We start from the raw sequence: 21,656 nt of genomic DNA on the forward strand, positions 1-21,656 counted from the left end.
CTAGTGCCATGGGGCATCAGGGTTCATCAGACTCAGTCACCCCACGGGGTGTTGCTAAATTGCAGGAGCCACGTCTATTCAAAGGTAGTGTGACCGAAGTCGATGCTTTCATTGATGAGATACTCAGTGCTGCCAAACTCTCTCGTTCATCCTTGCCTACTGACATGGACAGGGCTCTGTACCTTTCCACCTACCTGGACAATGGGTCACCATGCTCATGGTTCATGGCAATTCACCGAACCAACAATGACTTACTCCATGACGTTGATTTACTAATCGAAGATTTCAAGCAGCACTTCAGGGATCCTGATACTGAAGGCACTGCCCTCCACAAGATCGAAAGCCTCCGGCAGACCAGCAGTTGTGCAAATTATGCATCCAAGTTTTGTGAACTGCTCATCTACATCAACTTCAGCACTTCAACTATGATCCAAAAGTACTATGAATGTTTGAAAGACAAAGTCAAAGATTTGTTGCTAACCGTTCACAGTCCGCCCACAGACTTCGACGAATACGTCGATCTTATGGTCACCATCAACAATCGACTTCACCGTCGAGAAGTCGAGCGCAAGACTGCAAAGAAACCAGCACCTCGCCAACCGGCTGGCAATGATACCACCACTCAATGCAGCTCTCAACCCAGACCATCTATGTCGACCTTGCTTTACCCTGGAATCCCAATGGAGATCGACGCAACCAAGACAGTACCATGCCAACCTCTCACTAAGGAGGAACGTGACCAGTGTTTTGCCCAGGGTCTCTGCCTGTACTGTGGAGGCACCAAGCACACTGTGAAAACTTGCCTGAATATGTCAGAATGTGCTGTAGAAACAACAATACTGAGAGGAACAAATGATGCTCCTGACTGTATCTAAAAAATGTTATAGGTCGTGCGTTGCCTAGTCTGCTATGCTTGAGATGGCAAGCGCATTCGACCCTTAAGGGGAAACAAGTGCAGCAAGGATCTAGAGATATGCACTGAAGCGAAGTGCGAGAAAGCGCAGGTGCGCGCAAGGCGCGGGAACACGCGCGCATATTGGCGCGAAGTGCGGGAAAGCGCGCGCGTGTATGCGGAAACAATAGAGACTAAGCTTAAGTGATAATATAATGCAAGATAAGTGAAGAGAGATGCGAAGTGTAGAGGAATAGATTTCTACTGCGACTTTCTAGGTAGTAAGTAGTAGGTAAAGTTAGAGGTGAAGTTCAGTGGTAAAAAGTGGTGTGGAGTACTATGTACTGCTGGCGCTTATATAGCGTGCCTAAGTGCTGTAATGCAGAGCCGAAGCGCTACCGAGTAGGTATGTAGAGATATATATAAGTAAGGGTCCATGATAAAAATAAGATGGAACAATATACAAATGAGAGAAACGGAAATATACGCACTAGAGAACTTGGAGGACAGTGGATGGATGCATCTGGATGGCTGGCGCTATAGGGCGCTCAAGTGTGGGAACACGTGCACGCATATACATCGTGAAGCGCGGGAAAGCTGCGCCTCATATAGGGATAGCTGTGGACTGCACACAGAGTGGTGCTGCAAGTTGGTGCTATATACTCCTTGGTGAAAACTGCCATATCACGCCATGAGAGGCATGAGTCTCTACAGTGCAAAGAAGAAATTCAATGTACATACAGACGCAGGAAAAGCCTAACTGGCTGCCATCTCATCCCAGGGCATCCGGTTGCAGATGATGGGACATGTCAGAGCCTCCTTGAAGCGCCGGATCCCACCTATATCTGTCTCTCAGATGGAAGCTATACCCCACTCGTAAAATCTGCTCCAGTGTATGTTTTCTCCTCTAATTCTTATCTGAATTCACCCTTGCACTTCTTTATTTCCATTCGCCTTTCTTTCTCCAACAAAAAACCTATTAATACTTTAGCACTTGTTGACTGTGGTGCCACCACATCTTGTATCTCTGATCATTTTGCTACCTGTCACTCTCTTCCTTGTCGTGTCAAAGACACACCTATACCTATTATGGCAGTTGACGACCGTCCAATCGCATCTGGGCTAATCACCCATGATGTCATCACTCACCTCTCTGTCTCTGGTCACCACGAGACATGACTGCTTGCAGTCATGTCTGTTGCTTACCCTGTTATCTTAGGTCTAGACTGGCTGCACCAGCACAATCCTGACATCGATTTGGAAGAGTCTATACTCTCCCTCAATTGTTGTGGGCTCTCTCACAAGCACCCAATCACTGTCAAGGCAAAGGGCTTTGGTCCTGCGCCACCATGAACTCCTTCGACACTCAACTCCTCGACAACTGTTGGGCTAGGCCTTAGTCTACCTGACACTACCTCTTACCTGTCTCACATGTTCGCAGCGCCTCACACGTCACCCTTGAAGCTACCCAAGACTGATCCAGACCCCAGTCCGGGTAGACCTACATCCTCGTTCCTCTCTACCCTTGTCTCTCAGAATGGCTATGGTCACTCTGTCCCTCCTAGCTCATTCCCTCCAGCACCCTGCATCCATTTTGTATCTGCGAAGAAGTTCGCATGAATGACTTGCTCCAATCCTGATGAGGCTTGCCTCCTCCACTATCACCATCTGCACTCCCCTGTCTACATTCGTGCTACCACATCTTTGTCGATTGACACCATCGACGATGAAGTCCCAGAAACTCCCCTCGTCGACGATGACATCCTCAATGCTGTACCTTCCAAGTACACAGATTATTCTTCCACAGTCTTCTCCCCCTCCAAATTCGACAAACTACCCCCACATCAAGCATACAACATCAACATCGAGCTCAATGAAGGGAAGACACCTCCTTTCGGACCCCTCTATCGTCTCACACCTCCAGAACGTGAAGCACTCGCTGAATACGTGCACAAGAACTTGAACCATGGGCACATTCACAGTTTGACCTCATCTGTAGGTGCCCCAGTCCTATTCATTCACAAAAAGACTGGCGAGTTGCACTTATGCATGGACTACCATGGCCTCAACCCAATCACCAAAAAGAATCGGTACCCTGTACCCCTTGTACACGATCTGCTCGATCGTGTACAAGGTTGTAAGATTTTCTCAGTTATTGACCTCAAATCTGCTTACAGCCACCTTCGAATAAAGGAGGGCGACAAGTGGAAAACAGTGTTTCGGACACCACTCAGGCTTTTCGAACACCTCATTGTTCCTTACGGCCTTACTAATGCTCCTGCTGCTTTTCAGGCTTTCATTCAAGACACCCTTCGCGACCTACTCGACATCATTTGTGTTGTCTACTTGGACAACATCCTGGTCTTCTCCCACACTCAAGATGAGCATGATAAGCATGTCCAACTCATGCTCGACCAGCTTTGCGACACTCGCCTTTGCGCTAACCCCGCAAAGTGCGAGTGGGACAAGTCCAAAGTTGAGTACCTCGGCTATGTCATCGGCACGGACAGCATCAAAATGAATCCCAAGAAGCTGGACATCATCATTTCATGGCCTGTACCAGCTTCAGTGAAGGATGTTCAATCGTTTTTTGGTTTTGCTAACTTTTACAGATGTTTCATTGATGGCTACTCACGCATCACCCAGCCACTAACTAATTTGACCCAAAAGGGTATTGTTTTTGAATTTTCCAGTGCAGCACTAGCTGCTTTCAATGCACTCAAAAGCGCATTTGTGTCCTCCCTGATCCTTCAGCACTTCGACCCGCAAAAACCTTGCATGGTCGCGACTGATGCATCAGACTTCGCCATCTCGGATGTCTTTCAGCAGCCCGATCATGAGGGCCTCCTTCGTCCAGTGGTGTTCTATTCCCGCAAGTTGTCCCCCGCAGAAATTAACTACAAAGTCCACAACAAGGAGCTACTTGCCATCGTGGACACTTTTCACGACATGCGCGCGTGGTTACTTGGTTTGCCCTTTTCAATCTCTGTTATTTCTGACCACAAAAATCTTGAATATTTCATGTCCTCGTGCGTGCTCAATCGCCATCAGGCACGCTGGGCAATGTTCCTCTCTGATTTCAATTTTTCCTTAGCTTGGGCCCCGGGGAGAAGCAATATCGCTGATGCTCCTTCTCATCAGCCTGACTTCCTCCCAAAGAAGGGGGATGAGACCCTATTGGGTCAAAATTGTGTCATACTAACACCTACACACACAGATTCATTATTTTCAACCACACCTCGCCTTAATGCCACCACAACCCTCGCCATCAACAACTCAGCCCTCCTCGAACACTTTAAAACAGCGATTCAGGGGGACACTGAGTGGCATGACACACTCACGTGTGGCAGCACAGACTTCACCTCTGATGGTGGTCTGGTGTTCCACAAGGGAAAGCTTTTCATCCCCTCCTCCTTACGCACTGACACCTTGTTCTCCTGGCACGATACAGTCATAGCAGGCCACCCAGGCCAAAATTGAACATTCGGACTCATCGCTTGAGACTACTCATGGCCTGGCATGCAAACCTTTGTCAGACGCTACGTAGAGGCTTGTGACACCTGCGCACGCATCAAGACACCTTGCCACAAGCCTTACGGCTTACTCCAACCTCTCGATGTTCCCTCTCATCCATGGAAGGCCATATCCATGGACTTTATCATCAAACTCCCCGCATCACACGACTACGATTCAATATGGGTCGTTTGTGACCGGCTCCCGACTTAGCCTGGTTGTTTTTAGATTGTATCTTTCATCTGCACAGCCTCCCAGACTCTATTGTCTCTGACTGTGGTTCCATCTTTATCTCTAAGTTTTGGTCCGAGCTTATGTCGTTGTTGAAGATTGACACTCGCACATCCACAGCTTATCACCCCCAGAATGACGGTCTGACAGAGCGCACGAACCAGACGCTGGAGACCTATCTCCGCGCCTACTGTTCATATCAGCAGGACGATTGGGTGGACTATCTTCCTCTTGCTGAATTCACGTTTAACAACCTTGAGAACTCTTCCACTCATCACAAACCCTTTTTCACTAACTATGCTTACCATCCCTCTTTCGAACCACAGGTTACTGAACGATCATCCATTCCCGCAGCTGCTAGCCTTGCTGCGCGACTCGACATGATCCACGAAGAGTTGTGCGCGGAATTGCAGCACACGCAAGACAGCCAAGCCAAACATTACAACAAGAAGGTCACCAAGGCTCCAGAGTTCCAACCTGGACAACTAGTCTGGTTGTTGTGTCGCAACATCCGGACTACACACCCATCCCTGAAACTTGATCATTGTCAACTCAGCCCATACCCATCATTCGCAAAATTGGCTCCTCCGCCTACTTACTCCATCTCCCTTCTTACTTATCCCGCCTCCACCCAGTATTCAATGTTTCACTTCTTGAACCTTATGCTGATCCTTCCCAATTCCACACCCACTCGCCTCCACTCCCTTTCGACCTCGTCGATGACCCAGCCCACAACATCAAGTCCATAATGGACTGTCGAAAAATCAGCCACTGTTATGAGTATCTCATACAGTGGAAGTCTCTACCCGAATCTGAAGATTCGTGGCTTCCCCTTTCTGACATCCCCAACTTGTTCGACGAACTCATCGAACACTTCCATCATCATAATCTGTGCTCCCCGCACCCTCATATATTCGATATGAACAAAAATTATCATAATCCTTCCTTGTCTACTGATAACCTTCTCCCTCCTTCTGCACAGGTCCCAATACCCATCACACCTACTGTGCCTCCCAAACCTCCTGCACCTGCCCTTGCTGCCATTCCTCCCGCTGCTGCCCATCCTCCATCACCTGTTGCCGTACGTCAGAGGTTGAGATCTGAGTACGTGCCTCCACCACAGACAACGACCCATGGGGGTCATGTCTCGCATCCTGCCGAAAGGCTCGACCTGTAGACTCATCCTCACTCGCTCTAGAAGGGGGATGATGTCACGGTCATGGTCACTCTACGTAGTCCACGGCCATTCTACTTAGCTCACAGTCTCTTTACAGTACCAGCATTGTGTCGATGTACTCCGTTCCGTGCAGAACAGCTCATTCGGATATTTATGGACTTATTGTATCACTGACACATTTACTATACCCAGTCTCATTGTTATGTTTCACCTTACATTATCACATTCTAGATACTTATATGTGGCTCAAAGTTTTGTACCTTTTTCCTCGTCGAATCAACGCCAGTACCTGGCCTCTCTTCTCCTCTCATCCCTCACTTGTCCCTGTCACTCGTTGAGCGCCCGTTACAGGTCGTTGGAGTTTTTATAATTGTGTCTGGCCAGCTTATGGCTGTGAGTAGTGGTTAACTCGACCTTGCCCCACAAATTTTGCGTGGGAAAAAACAACCATGGTGGTGGTTCGAGTTCAAGGGCCTCCCAGCATAATTTCAAAACATGGGGAATTTGCTGATGCCGAAGGCACAACAGTGTGGGCCCGTTCTCACCGCTAAGCAAGGTCACGTGAGCAATACGCGAGGTTGAGTGCTGTGCCACCGTTCCTGATGAAACAACATCCCAAGAGTATCCAAGTGAACCAAGCCCAGCTTGGTACCCCGACGGTCCCCACACGGAAATCGACACAAAAATAACTGCTGTCGAGTTCACTGTTTTGAAACACACGAAAGTCTAGTAGTAGGAAGTTGTACCTTGTGTGAACTTCTTCTCAGATCACACCACCCTCGCTCGCCGCCGATCTGCTCACTAGTCAAAATTTATAAATTGCATTATCTGCCATATGATATCCATACTCACTCCACGGCGTCATCTATTAGTCTGCGCAGCTCCTATATGATCCGCACCGAACGCATTTCAATTCCCTGCTAGTATATACGCATTCTAGCAAGGTCTCATGTTCCGGCGACGATATATGTCCGCTCTGTAAAAGAGGTTTAAGGGCATCTATAACGGCATCACACATGCATCCATGTGTTATAGATCTGACTCGTGTCATTAGAGTTCTTGCAATTGGGCTATCACTCTCCGACTTTCTCATAAACAATGTGATTTGTCGATAGATGGATAATCTGACATCGGAAGTGCAAGGCCCGCTAGTTTTTTTCTTTTTAATTGACGTATTGACTGCAGCGAAAAGGCACCGCAGAGCGAAGCGCGTTTTTCCCTACACTTTGCGGCGTGCACAGGGTCCGCGCATTATGTCACACCGTACCAGCGTCAAATTGACGAAAAACATTCGTTTTGGTTACGGGATTTCAATTTGCATGCAATCTCGATGTACCGCTTTGGGTGTACTGTCAGGTTGTTCAGATTCATTTTGACAAGCATGTGCTCGGAGATTATTCTAGTAGTATTCTATAAGTAATCATGGGTAACCACGTATCGCATTCCCGATTTGCTGGGATGTGTGAAGAGAGTCATCTATGCATAAAACAAGCCTCGAACACCCATAAGTCGGCCGTGGCACAATATCCAATTCGATTTTAGCCCTGAAAAATACATGGTCGTGTGTATAATGTCGAGGATCGGTGATACCCAAAAATTGAGTGGATTTGATAATTGACAAGGACAGTACGTGATTCATTGATACGAGTCCTCACTGAGGTAGTCGGCCTTCCCTTGAGAGCAGTACATCATTGCAATTTATTGGGAGCATCCCGGATAACAAAGCGTGGTGCCAGGCGGATGCCTCCTCAAGGTATTGTCGACATGAATGTCAGGATCCTGACCGAGGCCACGGACTCGGAGCAGCTGAGATATGCATAAAATTTAGTATATCCTTTACACATGTGGCACAGGTTCGCTTGAGTTATGTGTAATTTGGCATTTACCCATGTGTCACATCATAGTGGGTGCTCGCTGGTGCTTGCCTTCCTCAGCGCCTCTCGTTCGCTATTGGACGTTGACGAGTCTTCAGGCGACGGTTGTATTATATTAAAAGAAGTTCTTCATTTAATTGAGAAGAAACTATGTTGAATCAAAGTGGGCGCACCAATTATAATATGCCAGAATGAATGATAACATAAGTAAACACGGCGGGATGTATCAGTCAGCGCGATACCCGTAAGAAAATCGACAGCGAATGATGCCGAAGTAGAATGTAGATATGCACCGGCTTCGCTAACGCAGGAAGGTACGAGCTTTGTAAGACTGATCTAATGGCCTGAGGTCCCCATAACAGACATTTGATTTTCCAGAATTAGAAGGGATGGCGCAGCTAACGGATTGTGAGGCGTCTATCTTAAAACCCGAGAACATGCCAGGGTAAATTGCGCAGCAAACCTAGCTTGGTGGCCAGGAGCCTATAGACAAGGTGATTCGGTTCAGTCTTCTTGGGTTACAGAGGGGAGGACCCGGACTCGCGCGGCTCGTCATGCTACTTGGTTTCAAAGCAATTAAAAACTTGAAAACTGCGTCAAAATAGAATCGCATGTGCTTGAGAACTTGTTGAATCCCGATTTTTCTGTTGATGATAAGTTCGCCCACATGGAATTGCGGCAATCAAATAGCGCCAGCAATAGTATCAATGACCTATATGTTGATATGTTGGAATTCGTCTTGACCTGTCTATTTTTGCATCTGATGTTCAATCCGTCAGGAACGAAAAGCAATGAGTGAGAACACCCATCTCAGATCATGTTCACTCCAAAACCCGGATTCGCTGAGAGTGGGCTGGCAGTGTGAACAAGTGACTGAAGTCTCTAGGAAAGATCAATACGTTGCTAAACATGGTTGAGCGCTTGAGCCTGTAAGTTACCTCATCCACTGTTCCGTCAAGTCTGAATGGTCGGACTATCCCGTGAATTGGATATCGCGTCTTCTTGGACAACACCGCCGACCCAAGATGACCAGACTACGGACACTTCCAAAAGTTCCTTCTTAGACAACCCGTCCGTCGAGGCTCGGCACCGATCCATAGAGAAACATGAGTTGTCGGTGATCGTCGAGTTTCATGACCCCGGAAAACCAGTGCGCAGCCAGAATATGTGAGTGCTCTTAGGCTCAAAATAGTCCATAGCTCCTTAGATATACATAGGGATGGTCAAATAGGAGAAAGATCAGCAGGAAAGCGTCAATAGGATACCGCCAAGTTGGGTGGGCCATAAACAACTTCCTCCAAGTTCAGGGTCGGCAACGTGCCCAAATTTCCATTCTGGGACATTGTAAAAATACATCCCCAAACGACGCCAATGTGCTGCCATGAGTTTGTCCTCTCATGTGAAGGTTTCATTCTATAGCCAACCGGTAATGTCCTAAAACTTGCAGGTACACCCGCCGCTTGGAAAGATACCATTTTGTGCAACAATGTTGCTGTTAATGCTTCCGCAATTATCGCGTGCGTAATCAATGTCGTCTGGTGCGGCGACCCTTTCCTGGTACGTTAACAATGACGGAACCGAGATTCACTGACCGTATAAAAAGGATCGACTTCAAATTGTGTAGTTCCTTAGTGTAATTTTTTTAAGTTTCTTGGTTCTTCTTCTGCATACTCGAAAAAATGCACTCGTGGTGCCGAATTCTCTCGATTTTGGCCCTCCTTTCATCTGCAGTTGCTGTGCCAGCTTCCTCATCAGTGACATCAGCTCCGGCAGCTAGTCCAACTGTCCCTTATGCCAGTGACGACCCCAACTATCCTCTATGGAATGAAGATGAAGACATAATCCCTGAAGCTATCCGTGGCACCCTTGGGGCTTCCATCCTTGGACCCCAAAATATTCCAATGGAGCTGCAAAACCCCGACCTCTTAGCTCCTCCCACCACCGACGCCGGCTCTCTGTAAGGCATATACCTCACGGTGTTTTCTCGTTTCTTAAACTGCATACTAGACCGAACTTCAAGTGGCCTTTTTCCTTAAGTCACAATCGCCTTCAGACTGGTGGTTGGGCAAGGCAGCAGAACAGTACGTGGTTTATGTCATGATTTCGCCTACAAGTGATGAAACGTGACTTGCCAGTAAATGATATGAGTATCGCTACTGATTTGGCAGGCGTCAATATGCGCCTGGAAGTAGGTGCCATCCGTGAGATGCACTGGCACAATGACGGCGAGGTATACGACTTTCTTGAACTGCAGAGTGCAGCACTAATGGTCATTTTACAGTGGGCATATATTATCCAGGGTGACCTTCGTATCAGCACTGTAACTCCGGATGGTCAAGTTTACGTCGGTGATGTTGTGAGTACATCACACCCGCTCATACACCTTGCCTAAACTGCGATTCAGTCACAAGGAGATATATGGTACTTCCCTGCAGGCTATCCCCATAGGTATGTGTTTCATTTACACTCAGGCAATGAGCTAAACTGTGATCCAGTATCCAGGCCAAAAATACTTCAGCCGGTGGCGCAGAGTTTTTGTTGGTCTTCGACTCTGGCTCCTTCAGTGAAGATTCCACTTTCCTTCTTACGGTTGGTCGTTTGTCTGTGTATGAGTCCTTGCCTGAACATGATCAATAGGACTGGCTGGCCCATGTGCCCAAAGAAGTTATCGCAAAGAACTTCCAGGTAAATATCTCAGCATTCGATCACATCCCAGCTAGCGAATTATACATCTTCCCATGTAGGTTTTTCCCATTCCCGGTGATCACATAAATTCACGTCTTCATTAGCTACTCCCCCTCCATTGAATATTGAGTCGGACATGGTCATTCCGAATGACACCCCAATGCCTTTCACCTTCGCCATGTCACAAGTCAACGCAACTCAGGCACCTGGAGGTTCATACAAGGTCGTAGACACGCGTACCTTCCCTGTGTCTACCACGGTCTGTAGTGCTGAAGTAACTGTCGAGGTGGGCGGTATGAGGTTTGTGATTCTTACTTGTCTTTGTCAGAGCCCGAGCTAACCAACTGTATGGTTTAACAGGGAGCTTCACGTGAGGAAATCCTTCTGTCTCGAGAACATCTTTCTAAATTTTGTTTGTGAAGTGGCACCCCACGGAACCTGAGTGGACTTTCTTCGTGTGGGTATCAGTTTTACCTGAGATCTAATCCAACTAAATCCTTCTCAGTTCGGGCCAAGCCCGCATTACTGTTTACGGATCCTCCGCTCAGGCAACTACAATGGACTTCCAAGTAAGTCTCCGAATTTCCGCGATTCGGCAGTTATATAACAACGAATGCTTCTCTCCTTTTAGGCTGGCGATATCGCATATATTCCGCCATCATATGGTATGGGTTTAACGTGATTGTGTTCGACATTTCTTCTAAATATCTTTTAGGCCATTACGTTGAGAATACTGGCAATTCCACGTTACTGTTTCTAGAAATTTTCAGATCAGGTTCTGTATATCAAACTATATGCCGCGTGTCAAACTCATTATCATTCTACAGGATTGTTCCAGGATATCTCTCTTACTCAGTGGCTTGCACTGACGCCACCTGAGCTTGTCAAAGCACATCTCGGTCTCGATGACGCTACCATTGCCAGTTTCTCGAGGGTCAAGCAAGAGGTCGTCGGGCCCGCCCATTAATCAATCAATTTCGGCGTTCTGGACTTATTTATCTCAACGATAACACAAATAATTTGTCACGTACCTGTACGAGTTTTTGAGCGTTAGCACGACCTGTGAATTTTGTGATCGTACTGAAGATACTTTTTATTCCTTATCATTTAGAAATTTATGATCCTTATTATGATCATGGTATTTTGACTTCCAAGTCGTACTTGTAGCCAATATCAAGTTGACTGATTCCTCTTACTTGCAACCTTAGTGTGATCAGTCTAGGCCGGAATTTAGCTTGCATATCTCATCAGTTATACGTAACTTTCAGGCCGAGTGCTAGTAATGACTAGTACTAGTGTAGATGCAACTCCACTTGTCCCGGGAGCTTGTCGCCACACTTACTATGCCATGATACGAGCTGCCTCGTTGTGCATGTGAATATCTAATGAACTTACAGCTCAACTGCAAATTATGCCAAGTTGACGTCTCGGAAACGTCCGAAGCAGGACCCCGCAAGCCAATGACAGCTGAGGCTGCAAGTCGGAGATATCATACGTATTTAGATGAACTTTTCAACAATGGCTTCAACTTCTGGATCCCCTCCAGAAATACCTCGGCAGGAGACCATCTTTGTTGCAAATCTCGATACATACATCGACAGAAATCAATGGCACAATTAAAGTCGACTTGAAGAAGGTCTACGAAGGTCAAGAAGTCATTTTTCATATCTCCGGGACCGAGCCCAATGAATCGACTTCCTCACAGGTATAATTGCGAAGCACCACAAATCGCTCTATAAGGTCACTAAGAAGAGATACTCTTGAACCCGTGCTAAGCTGTAAATGAGGCGAACCTTGTTTCAAATTTCAATCTTCCGAATCGATGGATCAGTGTCCTTCCATCTTTCACAGCTTCATCACCGAACATGAGTGTTTCCGGGTCCGAAGCTATCTCGGCATCATGGTTTATGAAGATAGCGCGTCGTTCTTCATCTCACTCGAGAGCACGAGCAGATATGCTCTTCTGACGGCCAAGATAGCGACTCTAGCCAGTGCGGGGTGCGGGGTGCAGAGAAGCATACGGTATTTACAGATACGCACCACGACACGCCCGTAACTCGCGCTGTACCTCATCTCAGGCACATGGTGGGAATTCGGCAATGGATAATGGTGATAAAGGCCATGACATTGATGTCATGAGGTTGCGGTTCTTGCCACGATGCCCGTTGTTTGCATTTGGAGATGGAATGCTGGCAGGACGAGTCAGCTGGATGTAAGTGTCTTCTTGACACTAAATAAATGGCAGATACTTGCAAGGGAATGTTTGCATTGGTGCAAAACACGTACTATGCGAGCTTTCAAATTTAGGGACTGTGCTTGGCTGCCGTGGCGGCATGCTGCTCAGAGGAGCGCTCAATGACGAACACCTGCCATTATGCCTTCTGGGGTCCTACTTTCGGACCGCAAGTTCAACTTTCGCGGTTTCCGCACATTATTGTAATTTTCACGATCCTACGGCAAGCTGAGCATGAAATCAGATTCGAAGAGTAATCTCAGGAGAAATCCGTTTTTGGGCGGTAGTTTCTACAAGATATGTATATCCAGAAACGTAAGAGTTGCACCCTTTCGAACTCGATTAACGGCAATAATTCTTCCAAGTTCGGGAGGAACATCTAACATAATTGAACTAAAAGCCAAGTGATGTTTTTTTGGCCTAGCACCATTCCATGTACTAGAGAGGCAGCACTAGTCCCCTCGTGTTTCAGTATCACAAGAAAACATTGTAATAAAGTTTCTTTCGAAGTTGATAGCGATTTGCCGCTACAGTCCCGCAACCTCAGGTCTGTACGTAATTGGTACTAGTATTGATATTACCTCTGTTCAAGAGAAAAATGGAACCAACCAGGAGCGCGCAGCGCTCGGATCTAGACCAATCGCTGTCAATGTCATGTCTTACATTATTGGGTAGCCATTGAAGGCTAGGGCTCCCATATAAGAAAACGACACAAATCAGCGCGCTCAGCGGATCAGAACATATGCGCAGCGTATTCCAGACTCGGTCGTCAATATTTGATGCGATAATCAGGCCTCAGGGGCGAAGGCGATACGGCTGAAAATATAGACAATTTCGGCCATATACTCCAAATGGTTTTCAGCAATATTGAAATGATATCGAGACAATGAGTAAATGATTCATTGTGTCGATGATCCGGGCGCGTACTTAGCGATAAAAGACAGTCCAAGATGTGGCATAACGTATGGCCGCATTACCGTGTATTGGCATAGGCACCATCATGCCACTATGCCGCCGCTGTGCGAAAGGATCCCACCACATCGCGTGGTGATGAATGAGTCATGAGAATGGATACTGGACAATGAACGCTCATTATGTTATTACAGCATCCTCGGATAGGCCATCAGTGATATGACGGACCAAGGTAATGATGTACTGACAACCTGAGAAGCAACCAATCAGCTGGACAAGAACATGGCACTGAGTTCTTTAGGAGGCTACAACTTTTGACCTCCTGGCATTACCAGGGCAATCAGACGCCATTCAGGCGGGTCCACCAGTTGCACACGGCGTCCGTGTTTAGGCGAAAGCAGATAACTGAATCGGCGGAGGTATTTCTTGCAAAGTGGTGCCTTCAGTTGAAGTTGTTTCAGTAACACCACCTCGGACTTCCTGTCGCAACTGCAAGGCTTGAGAGATGTGCATAAGGCTATAATAACTATAACTTACGACTGGCTGGATAATATCACCTCGGACTTCATATCTAAGTTCCACACATGCTCCACATAGTCTCCCCTAGCCAGATCATTTGAGATGAAGGAAGATGGTCGTTACGCCAACGTTCCGCATTCAGGAATTAGGAGTACTGTCAACCTCCAGTGCGACTCGAATATGATCACAGGACCTTACGGAGTTTGAAAAGCAAACTTGCAGTGCCGGCTAGTACCGGTCCGTTTGTGTACCTACTTGTAAATCAATACCTTCACCCCTCGACATCGCCAGTAACTGTTCTGTGGGTCAATACACTACTTGTTTTCATTTCCTGTCAGAAGAGAGATTCTACGGAATATCACAATTGCAGGTTTCGCATTGGCAGCCTTACGAGTTTACTTTGGTGACGGAGGCGCGTCAGCGCGCCGGTGGCAAGCCTTGAAGCTTGAAGTACTGTTGTGTACATCCCTATTTATTCTCGCACTTACCCTGGTCAATTTTTTTAAGCTTTCACATCCCGTGGTCTGCTGCTACTGATGTCCTCGAATCTAAAGGTCACGCAAATTTAGTATGCAATAGACTTTTCTAACCGAAATGACTGAGGCTTTTCCAAGTACTTTACCTGCGCAGATGGTATCAGTTTGGTCTCACCTTTGATTAATGTTTTCAAACACATCCACTCCTCCACAGCTGCTGGTGACTTCAGCAGGCAAGTACACTTACTCTCGTATGTTTTTGCAGCTTTCCATTCCCTCTTGAACTCCCGGTCCTACAGAATATTGCAGTCTCAATGCTGGCATGCACTGCCGCTACCTTACCAACTCCATTGTACATTGACGCCCGTGAGCACGCCCGAATTCAGAAATTTTTTGGTAAGCAAATAATGTCTTGAAAGTATGCGTTAACAGCCTTTTTGCAGCTTTCAAACACAACAACTATATAGATGGTCGTGCTCTTACTGATTTCTGGTGTGCTGCAAAGGTCGTGTCTTATCTGCATGACGTGCGTCAGCGTGCCCAAAAATTGATGGTGAGCACAAGTTTCTGAATATCCGTGGTGATGTGGTAATTATTCCATGCAGAGTCAGAAGAACCATTTAGATTAATTCACTTGTAAGCCAGTTCTGATGTGCTGCAAGAATTTTGTTGTCTTGATTGGGCACGTCTGTGCACCTGAAACAGGCACAAACTGTTGTGCAGGTCAGTCTTCGTGTCCTGGTGGTCACCTTCTCGAGACTCGAGATCTCTCTCCCGACAATCATTTACCAGTGCTTGTCATTTTGGGTCAATTATAGACATCTCTGGGTTGCTGATTCTGCTGTTTTACACAGAATCATGCAGTAACCTATCATTTATTATTTGACATTTTCTCGCTATGCACAACAGATGAAGTTCATTCTCAGTACATAGAAGTGAGTGTTGGCACGTGAATTTTCTGCAGCATACTAGTACACTGCCTGGAAGAGAAGATTTGAGTTTCAGGGATGGTAAGTATGTATAAGGGCTTCATGACCATTTGCTTCAAGCCATCTCATTCATGGGTCTGTCTCGATCTAATTTGATTTCTGGAGACGGTCACGCGTATTTCACGTGACCATGTAGCGTTCAAACTTGTTTTGTTGCTACTTATGAACGTCAGTTACAACCATTTCACTGACCAAAATTCACTCTTGATCCTCTGACACATGGAGAATATAGAAGACGACGTGTCCAAACCAACTCCTGTGATTGTGGACTGTGACGTCCTAGAGGCTGCTAAAGAGAATATCCAGCCACTTGCATCTGGTCGTAGAGTTACCACTCTTTCAGCTATCCTGCAAACTCCTCACGCACAGCGGGATGCGCAACTACTCGCAGCGCGCAAGCGCTTCCGTACGAACATCCAAATTGCACTCGAAGATGATGATGATGATCCGCTGGAAGCATACTCGCGTTTTGTTCAATGGACTCTCGAAAATTACCCTCAAGGGCAAAGCGCAGAGTCCGGACTTCTAGAGCTTCTGGAAGAGGCAACAAGGGTATTAAAGGGCAACCGAGAAGGACGATGGAAAGGGACGTCGACGTACCTCAAACTTTGGGTACTGTACGCGAGCTATGTGGAGAAACCGACCATCATCTACAAATTTTTGCTCGCAAATGATATTGGAACCGATCATGCTTTACTGTATGAGGAATACGCGGCTGCACTTGAAAAAGCCGGACGGTAAGCTTCAGCCTCACTTCACGCAAGGCTCGTTTTGAAGCAAGGTTTTGTCGCAGGCGCAATGAAGCAGATGCTGCATATCTACTTGGAATTGCACGTCAGGCTTCTCCCCTTGATAGACTTGTAGCAAAGCATAGTGAATTCCAGAAACGAATGATGACTGCAGCCACAATGACTCCACAGCCCGCTCCAAATGCTCCCCCACGTAGAACAGCGTTGGGGGTGACTTCCTCATCTTCTGCCGCAGTATCAACTCCTTCGTCATCATCGCAAGCCGGTGCCAATGGGTCTCGAAGTGGACCACGGCTAGGCACAAACGCTCGTCTCCAAATTTTCGTGGACCCTTCCGGAGCAGGGTCAGCCGACGCAATGGACTCAGTCACACCTTATCCTGATATCGGAACACGTAAATCTCGGGTCAAAGAAAATGTACCCGAGGTCAGCAAAGCTGCAGGCAGCACCTTAAAGCAAGCAGGTCGTACTAGACGAATTGCGTCTGGGTCGAATTCGGGAGCAATTGCACCAAAAATTGTACCTTTCAGAGACCCCGAACCAGACGTGGACGTGGAAGGAAAGGTTGTAATGGACCCACCTCGTGTTCCCATATCCAGGCAGAAGGACACAGTACCGGAGACTCCCACAAGGACTAGCACCATGATACCGTTTCATGACGTCCCCAACGGTGGCGGCATTCCGTCTATCCCTCAATTCACACCGTTTCGAGATGAGGCGAGTAAACTTTACTGTACGGCTGTACAAAGTTGCTGACGGCTGCTTATCGATTTAGCCTGAAATAGACCCGTCGGCTGCAATGCTTGCACCTGAAACGGTGATGAAACTAAAAACTGTTGGGGGACCTGTTATTGGATCTGAAGCAGAAGCGTTGAGGAAAGATCCTTTGAAGAATTATTCTACCGAAGAATGTCCACAGGATGACTGAATGATCTTTCCCCCTTGTTTAACCTCTCTTTTCGCCTAAGCTATTGTCGGTTAGTATGCTACATTATGATCTACCCTCACTTTCCGCCTCCTGCTCCAACATCTTGGTCTTGGGTTTTGTCTTGAGTTTTGTAAAAGTATTCGTATGAGATCATGACCCTGCTAGCTTATGTGTAGAACCAAGATTGTTAACCTCTACCCCCAACCTAGCAGGCTGGCTAAAGACTAGTCACTGGTCGTCAAGCTGGTTTCCTAATCTGTCTTTCCCCTGACACAACCGTATCCGCAGCCCGGGCTTTTGATCAGTCTACACACCTGACCTTGTCAACCACACTTGCTAAGTTTCAGTGATCCTCGCAATGTCATCCAAGCAAATCGCTTTATATCCTTGCTCTCCCAATACCGTACGTGGAACATCGACAAAGATCTCAGCTAGTAAAGATAAGGTTGTCTATACCAATGGCAAAACTGTGATCGTGCGTCGTCGCCTATCATACACCCTCATGCTGTTCACTCATGGGCTATCTACCTCTAGATCCGTGACCTTAAGGTGAGGATTGATCTTGATATTCGTTTTTATTATTTATTCAATGCTGGTCCACCTAGAATGCCGCCCTATCAACAACTTTCTCTGGTCACGCATACAACACGACTGTTGCACGTTTCTCACCATCTGGCTTCTACTGCGCGTCTGCAGACATCACTGGAACAGGTGCGCATCTATTACAGTATTCTATGTGATAAAGTCGCTGATCAAATCTGATCCTACAGTCAAGATATGGGATACCATAGGCGAGGATCAAACTGTGAAAGGAGAATACAAAGTTCTCTCAGGGAAAGTGTAAGTGGTATGATCTACTCTTCGAGAATTTATCTGAGTGACACTGTTCGCAATCGGTAGCAACGATCTGGCTTGGGATGGCGAAAGCAAGAGGATAATTGCGGTTGGCGACGGCAGAGAGAAGTACGCACAATGTCCATGTAGAGCGGACAGAGACTGACAGTGGTTTTGAAGATTTGGTCATGCCTTTCTTGCCGATTCCGGCTCTTCGACGGGTCAAATCAGTGGACACTCAAAGGTTCGTCGTCACCGTTTTTGTGAACTAGCAAGCTCATCTCGGGTAGGTAATCAATGCTGTTTCTATTAGGTATCAACGCCCCTTTAGGGCGGCTACCGCCTCCGATGATAATTCCATCGTCTTTCATCAAGGTAAATAGCATTCAAGTTCATTGAACGAACACTGAATGCTTGACATCCTGCAGGCGTCCCCTTCAAATATGATAAGGTCTGAAACTTCTTTAGGGTATGAGTGTTTGACTATAAAATGTGTGAAGACTATCAGAACGCACACAAAATTCGTGCAAGATGTTCAATTTGGACCTTCAGGTGACCACTTCGCCAGTGTGGGCTCAGACTCGAAAATATTCCTCTATGATGGGAAGACTGGTGAGACGGTCGCAGAGTTTACTGACAGCCCACACAAAGGAACCATTGTGAGTTATGATGGAAGCGTGATTCGAGTTGAGAGACTGACATTGTCTCTACTAGATGTCCTGCTCTTGGAGCCCAGATAGCAAGTCATTCTTTACGACTTCTCTGGATTGCACTGTTAGATTATGTGCGCACTCAAACGTACTGCGCTTTACTAACTTGACTGAACTCGTCATATCCAGGGGATATCGAGTCTCGTAAGTCGTTGCAGGCTTGGACGGTTGGCAGTGGCGTACCAAATCAGCAAGTCGGCGGTGTCTGGAGTGGTATCAGTGACCTTGTGTCACTCTCTATGTCTGGTGATTTGAATGTCTTTGACCTGCGCACGGGAGATAAGCCAACTCGTATCCTTCAAGTATGCAACCCTTCCTGAGTTCATGATGCTTTATTTGACACTCTTCGTACAGGCTCCACAAAAAGCAATTACCGCAGCCTCGTCAACGTCTTCGAATACATTCTTCGCTGGGTCAGCTGACGGGCGAGTGTTATCATACAACGTGGACTCGACATCACCTTCAGATGCCGTTCAGCTGGTAGGGGGCACGCTACACACTAGTCTTGTATCTGGCATGGCGACTGCAAGCTCTGGGAAAGTATTCACCGCGGGTTATGACGACCACATCAGAGAGATTGAGGGATCCACATACACGTCTGTTTTTTGCTATTCCGCGTCGTTGTTTTATTGAAATGGATGTGATAGACCTGCTTCCATCCCTTCATTGTCGCAGCCCAAGTCTGTTGCAGTGACATCAGACGAGACCGTATTTGTCGCTGGCATCACCTCGGTTGAAGCAATCCGTAACAATCAACGGGTTTTCGAACTGAAACCATCATATGCACCAAGCGCAGTGGGCGCTGGGGGACTTGTGGTTGCAGTAGGTGGGGAGGTGAGCATCTCCATTTTGTGAACTGTGATTTTTCAGTTTATCGTGCTCAAGGATAAACGCGTGCACGTCTATACTTGGAACGGTAATACGTTGACGGAGAAACTAGTACTTCCGGAAAGCGAGGGCACGATAACTGCGCTGGCGGTTTCAAATGATGGAGCATTGATAGTGCAAGGAAATGTGAGTATTAAAGCACCAATTCTGATTCAGGTTCCCGTTACCAACATCTCATATACAGTCTGCCGGAAAGATCGCGTTATATCACTCACAGAGTGGTGAGGTAAGTTTTGCTAATCACTACACCGGGTACACTGAAATGATGTCATGGACCACCAGCCTATTCCGACTCGCTGGGACTGGCACACTGCGCGTATATCTTCCTTGGAATTCTTTCCAGCCCTGTCTCCGACCCATGTTGTTTCGGGATCTCTTGACACCAACCTCTACGTCTGGAGTTTGGAAAACATATCGAAACGTGTTCTCATTAAGGGGGCGGGTCCAGGGGGCGTTAACTGTGTCATTTGGCTCGGTGATGCACAAGTCACCGATGGTAAAAAGACAGGACGTGTTTTGAGCGCTGGCGCCGATGGATGTGTGCGCGTCTGGGAAGTCGAGTTGCCAGGGAAGTGAGTACTAGATAAGATAAGATAAGATGTATGATGACGTATATGCGTGCATTACTACCCGCTCACTCCCACCACTCAGTTGTCAAACATGCATAGTCATATCACGCAACATCTGAAAGACCAAGCTACCTTGAGGCCATGCTACAACGCAGCCACTCGGCACGAATTTCTTACAGCTGCTGGTACGCTGACCCTATCTCCAGCCCGTCTTGCGTTTTGGCTCTGTCAGGATCGCATTTATGCGGCACACGCATACCCACACTTTATTGGTCTGCTCATATCAAAAATTCCCTTCGATGGACCTGCTGTTGAGGAGGAATTGAACAGAGAGACTCTCGCCCTGCTGACGATATGCTTGGAGGGGATTATTCGCGAGGTTGCATTCTTTGAAGGGGTCGCAGAGGAGTGGAAATTGGATATCGATGGGTGGAAAGAACGGAAGGCCACGCGAGATTACACAGCTGAGATGGCGAGGGTAGCTTCTGTTGGTTCGTTGGAAGAGGGACTCGTGTTTCTGTGGGCAATGGAACAGGTGTGTATGGCTCGCAATCGACATATTATGCTACTTGACACAGGCTCTTTAGGTATATCTCGATGCATGGAAATATGTAAAATCCCTGTTCCCTCCCCAAAGTGACTCAGAAGACTATACTGCAAATGCGATTCGCCAGCTAACAAACAACTGGACGAGACCGGAGTTTGGGGAATTTGTCCAGAACGTGGAGGCTCTGGCAAACAGGCACTTTGCTAGACGTCACCATGGGCATTCGCACTCAGCTGTACGTGCGATGGAGAGTATTTGGGAGAGAGTTGTGGAACTTGAGGAGAAGTTTTGGCCCGAGGAGGGAGAGGACACCCTTTTGGGGTCAAACGCATGAATTCTGGAAAATAACGCCGCTTGATTGTCATAGGAGTATATTGTAGGAGAGGAGCTCGTGTATCACAGTGGTGTCTTCCGGACCGAAACAGTTCGCCTACATGGCAAGACCGCTAATGCTATACGCAAACTATGTTCTACATTCCCACTGTCGCGCCGTGAAGGTCACCGACTCACCGGTTGCCGAACTACGGAGTCACTGCTATGATATCTCGTGAGCTATACCAATTGGCATGATAATGCTGCGGTATCCAGGAGTTCCCAGGTACAAAAACATTCTTCAAATCCAATCAATTGAATTTATTTTGGTGATGTGACAACAAATGGCAACTGTGCGAGAGCTCGTAAAAGTCAAAAACTGAACTCCAGACAAGTGACATGAAAAAATATCCAGGCGCGGGTCACCGCTGATCCGGTTCGTATTACTGAGGTGAATCGGGCAAGTGACAAGCGGGCCGTGATAGTGAATCCTGGGACCTCCGAGTCAATATAGGGTGTATCCATTTTTCATTTTGTATACTCACGACTCGCGGGAGGTGAGCCAGGTGAGCCTGCTGCGGTCTGCATCAATTCATGGTATTTCCGTGTAAATGTTGC

General features: G+C 47.2%; 4 protein-coding genes across 4 annotated transcripts; all 4 read left to right on the forward strand.

The window, feature by feature from the left end:
- Positions 1 to 9,366: 9,366 nt before the first annotated feature.
- F5891DRAFT_1186783 (putative oxalate decarboxylase/oxidase) lies at positions 9,367 to 11,339 on the forward strand (the record flags this gene model as incomplete). Its single annotated transcript, XM_041366737.1, has 14 exons — positions 9,367 to 9,644; positions 9,695 to 9,768; positions 9,823 to 9,917; positions 9,969 to 10,043; positions 10,092 to 10,135; positions 10,183 to 10,276; positions 10,325 to 10,427; positions 10,477 to 10,672; positions 10,733 to 10,742; positions 10,795 to 10,829; positions 10,878 to 10,941; positions 11,004 to 11,037; positions 11,088 to 11,147; positions 11,200 to 11,339. The coding sequence occupies 14 exons, from the start codon at positions 9,367 to 9,369 to the stop codon at positions 11,337 to 11,339; spliced, it is 1,302 nt and encodes a 433-aa protein (XP_041227776.1).
- A 4,324-nt stretch (positions 11,340 to 15,663) lies between these two features.
- Positions 15,664 to 17,635, forward strand: F5891DRAFT_178609 (uncharacterized protein). Its single transcript, XM_041370807.1, has 3 exons — positions 15,664 to 16,238; positions 16,295 to 16,967; positions 17,026 to 17,635. Exons 1-3 carry the CDS (start codon positions 15,721 to 15,723, stop codon positions 17,176 to 17,178), a joined length of 1,344 nt encoding a protein of 447 aa, XP_041227777.1. The 5' UTR covers positions 15,664 to 15,720; the 3' UTR covers positions 17,179 to 17,635.
- F5891DRAFT_949624 (WD40-repeat-containing domain protein) lies at positions 17,537 to 20,186 on the forward strand (the record flags this gene model as incomplete). Its single annotated transcript, XM_041374889.1, has 16 exons — positions 17,537 to 17,653; positions 17,713 to 17,727; positions 17,784 to 17,889; positions 17,949 to 18,018; positions 18,079 to 18,141; positions 18,193 to 18,256; positions 18,303 to 18,387; positions 18,441 to 18,463; positions 18,513 to 18,671; positions 18,727 to 18,796; positions 18,852 to 19,024; positions 19,077 to 19,318; positions 19,370 to 19,556; positions 19,608 to 19,736; positions 19,795 to 19,836; positions 19,893 to 20,186. The coding sequence occupies 16 exons, from the start codon at positions 17,537 to 17,539 to the stop codon at positions 20,184 to 20,186; spliced, it is 1,839 nt and encodes a 612-aa protein (XP_041227778.1).
- Positions 20,187 to 20,270: 84 nt separating this feature from the next.
- Positions 20,271 to 21,060, forward strand: F5891DRAFT_949583 (heme oxygenase-like protein; the record flags this gene model as incomplete). Its single annotated transcript, XM_041374888.1, has 2 exons — positions 20,271 to 20,714; positions 20,767 to 21,060. 2 exons carry the CDS (start codon positions 20,271 to 20,273, stop codon positions 21,058 to 21,060), a joined length of 738 nt encoding a protein of 245 aa, XP_041227779.1.
- Between the last annotated feature and the right edge of the window lie 596 nt (positions 21,061 to 21,656).

Source organism: Suillus fuscotomentosus, assembly GCF_016647785.1.
Source record: "Suillus fuscotomentosus strain FC203 chromosome Unknown F5891scaffold_18, whole genome shotgun sequence".
NCBI lineage: Eukaryota > Fungi > Basidiomycota > Agaricomycetes > Boletales > Suillaceae > Suillus > Suillus fuscotomentosus.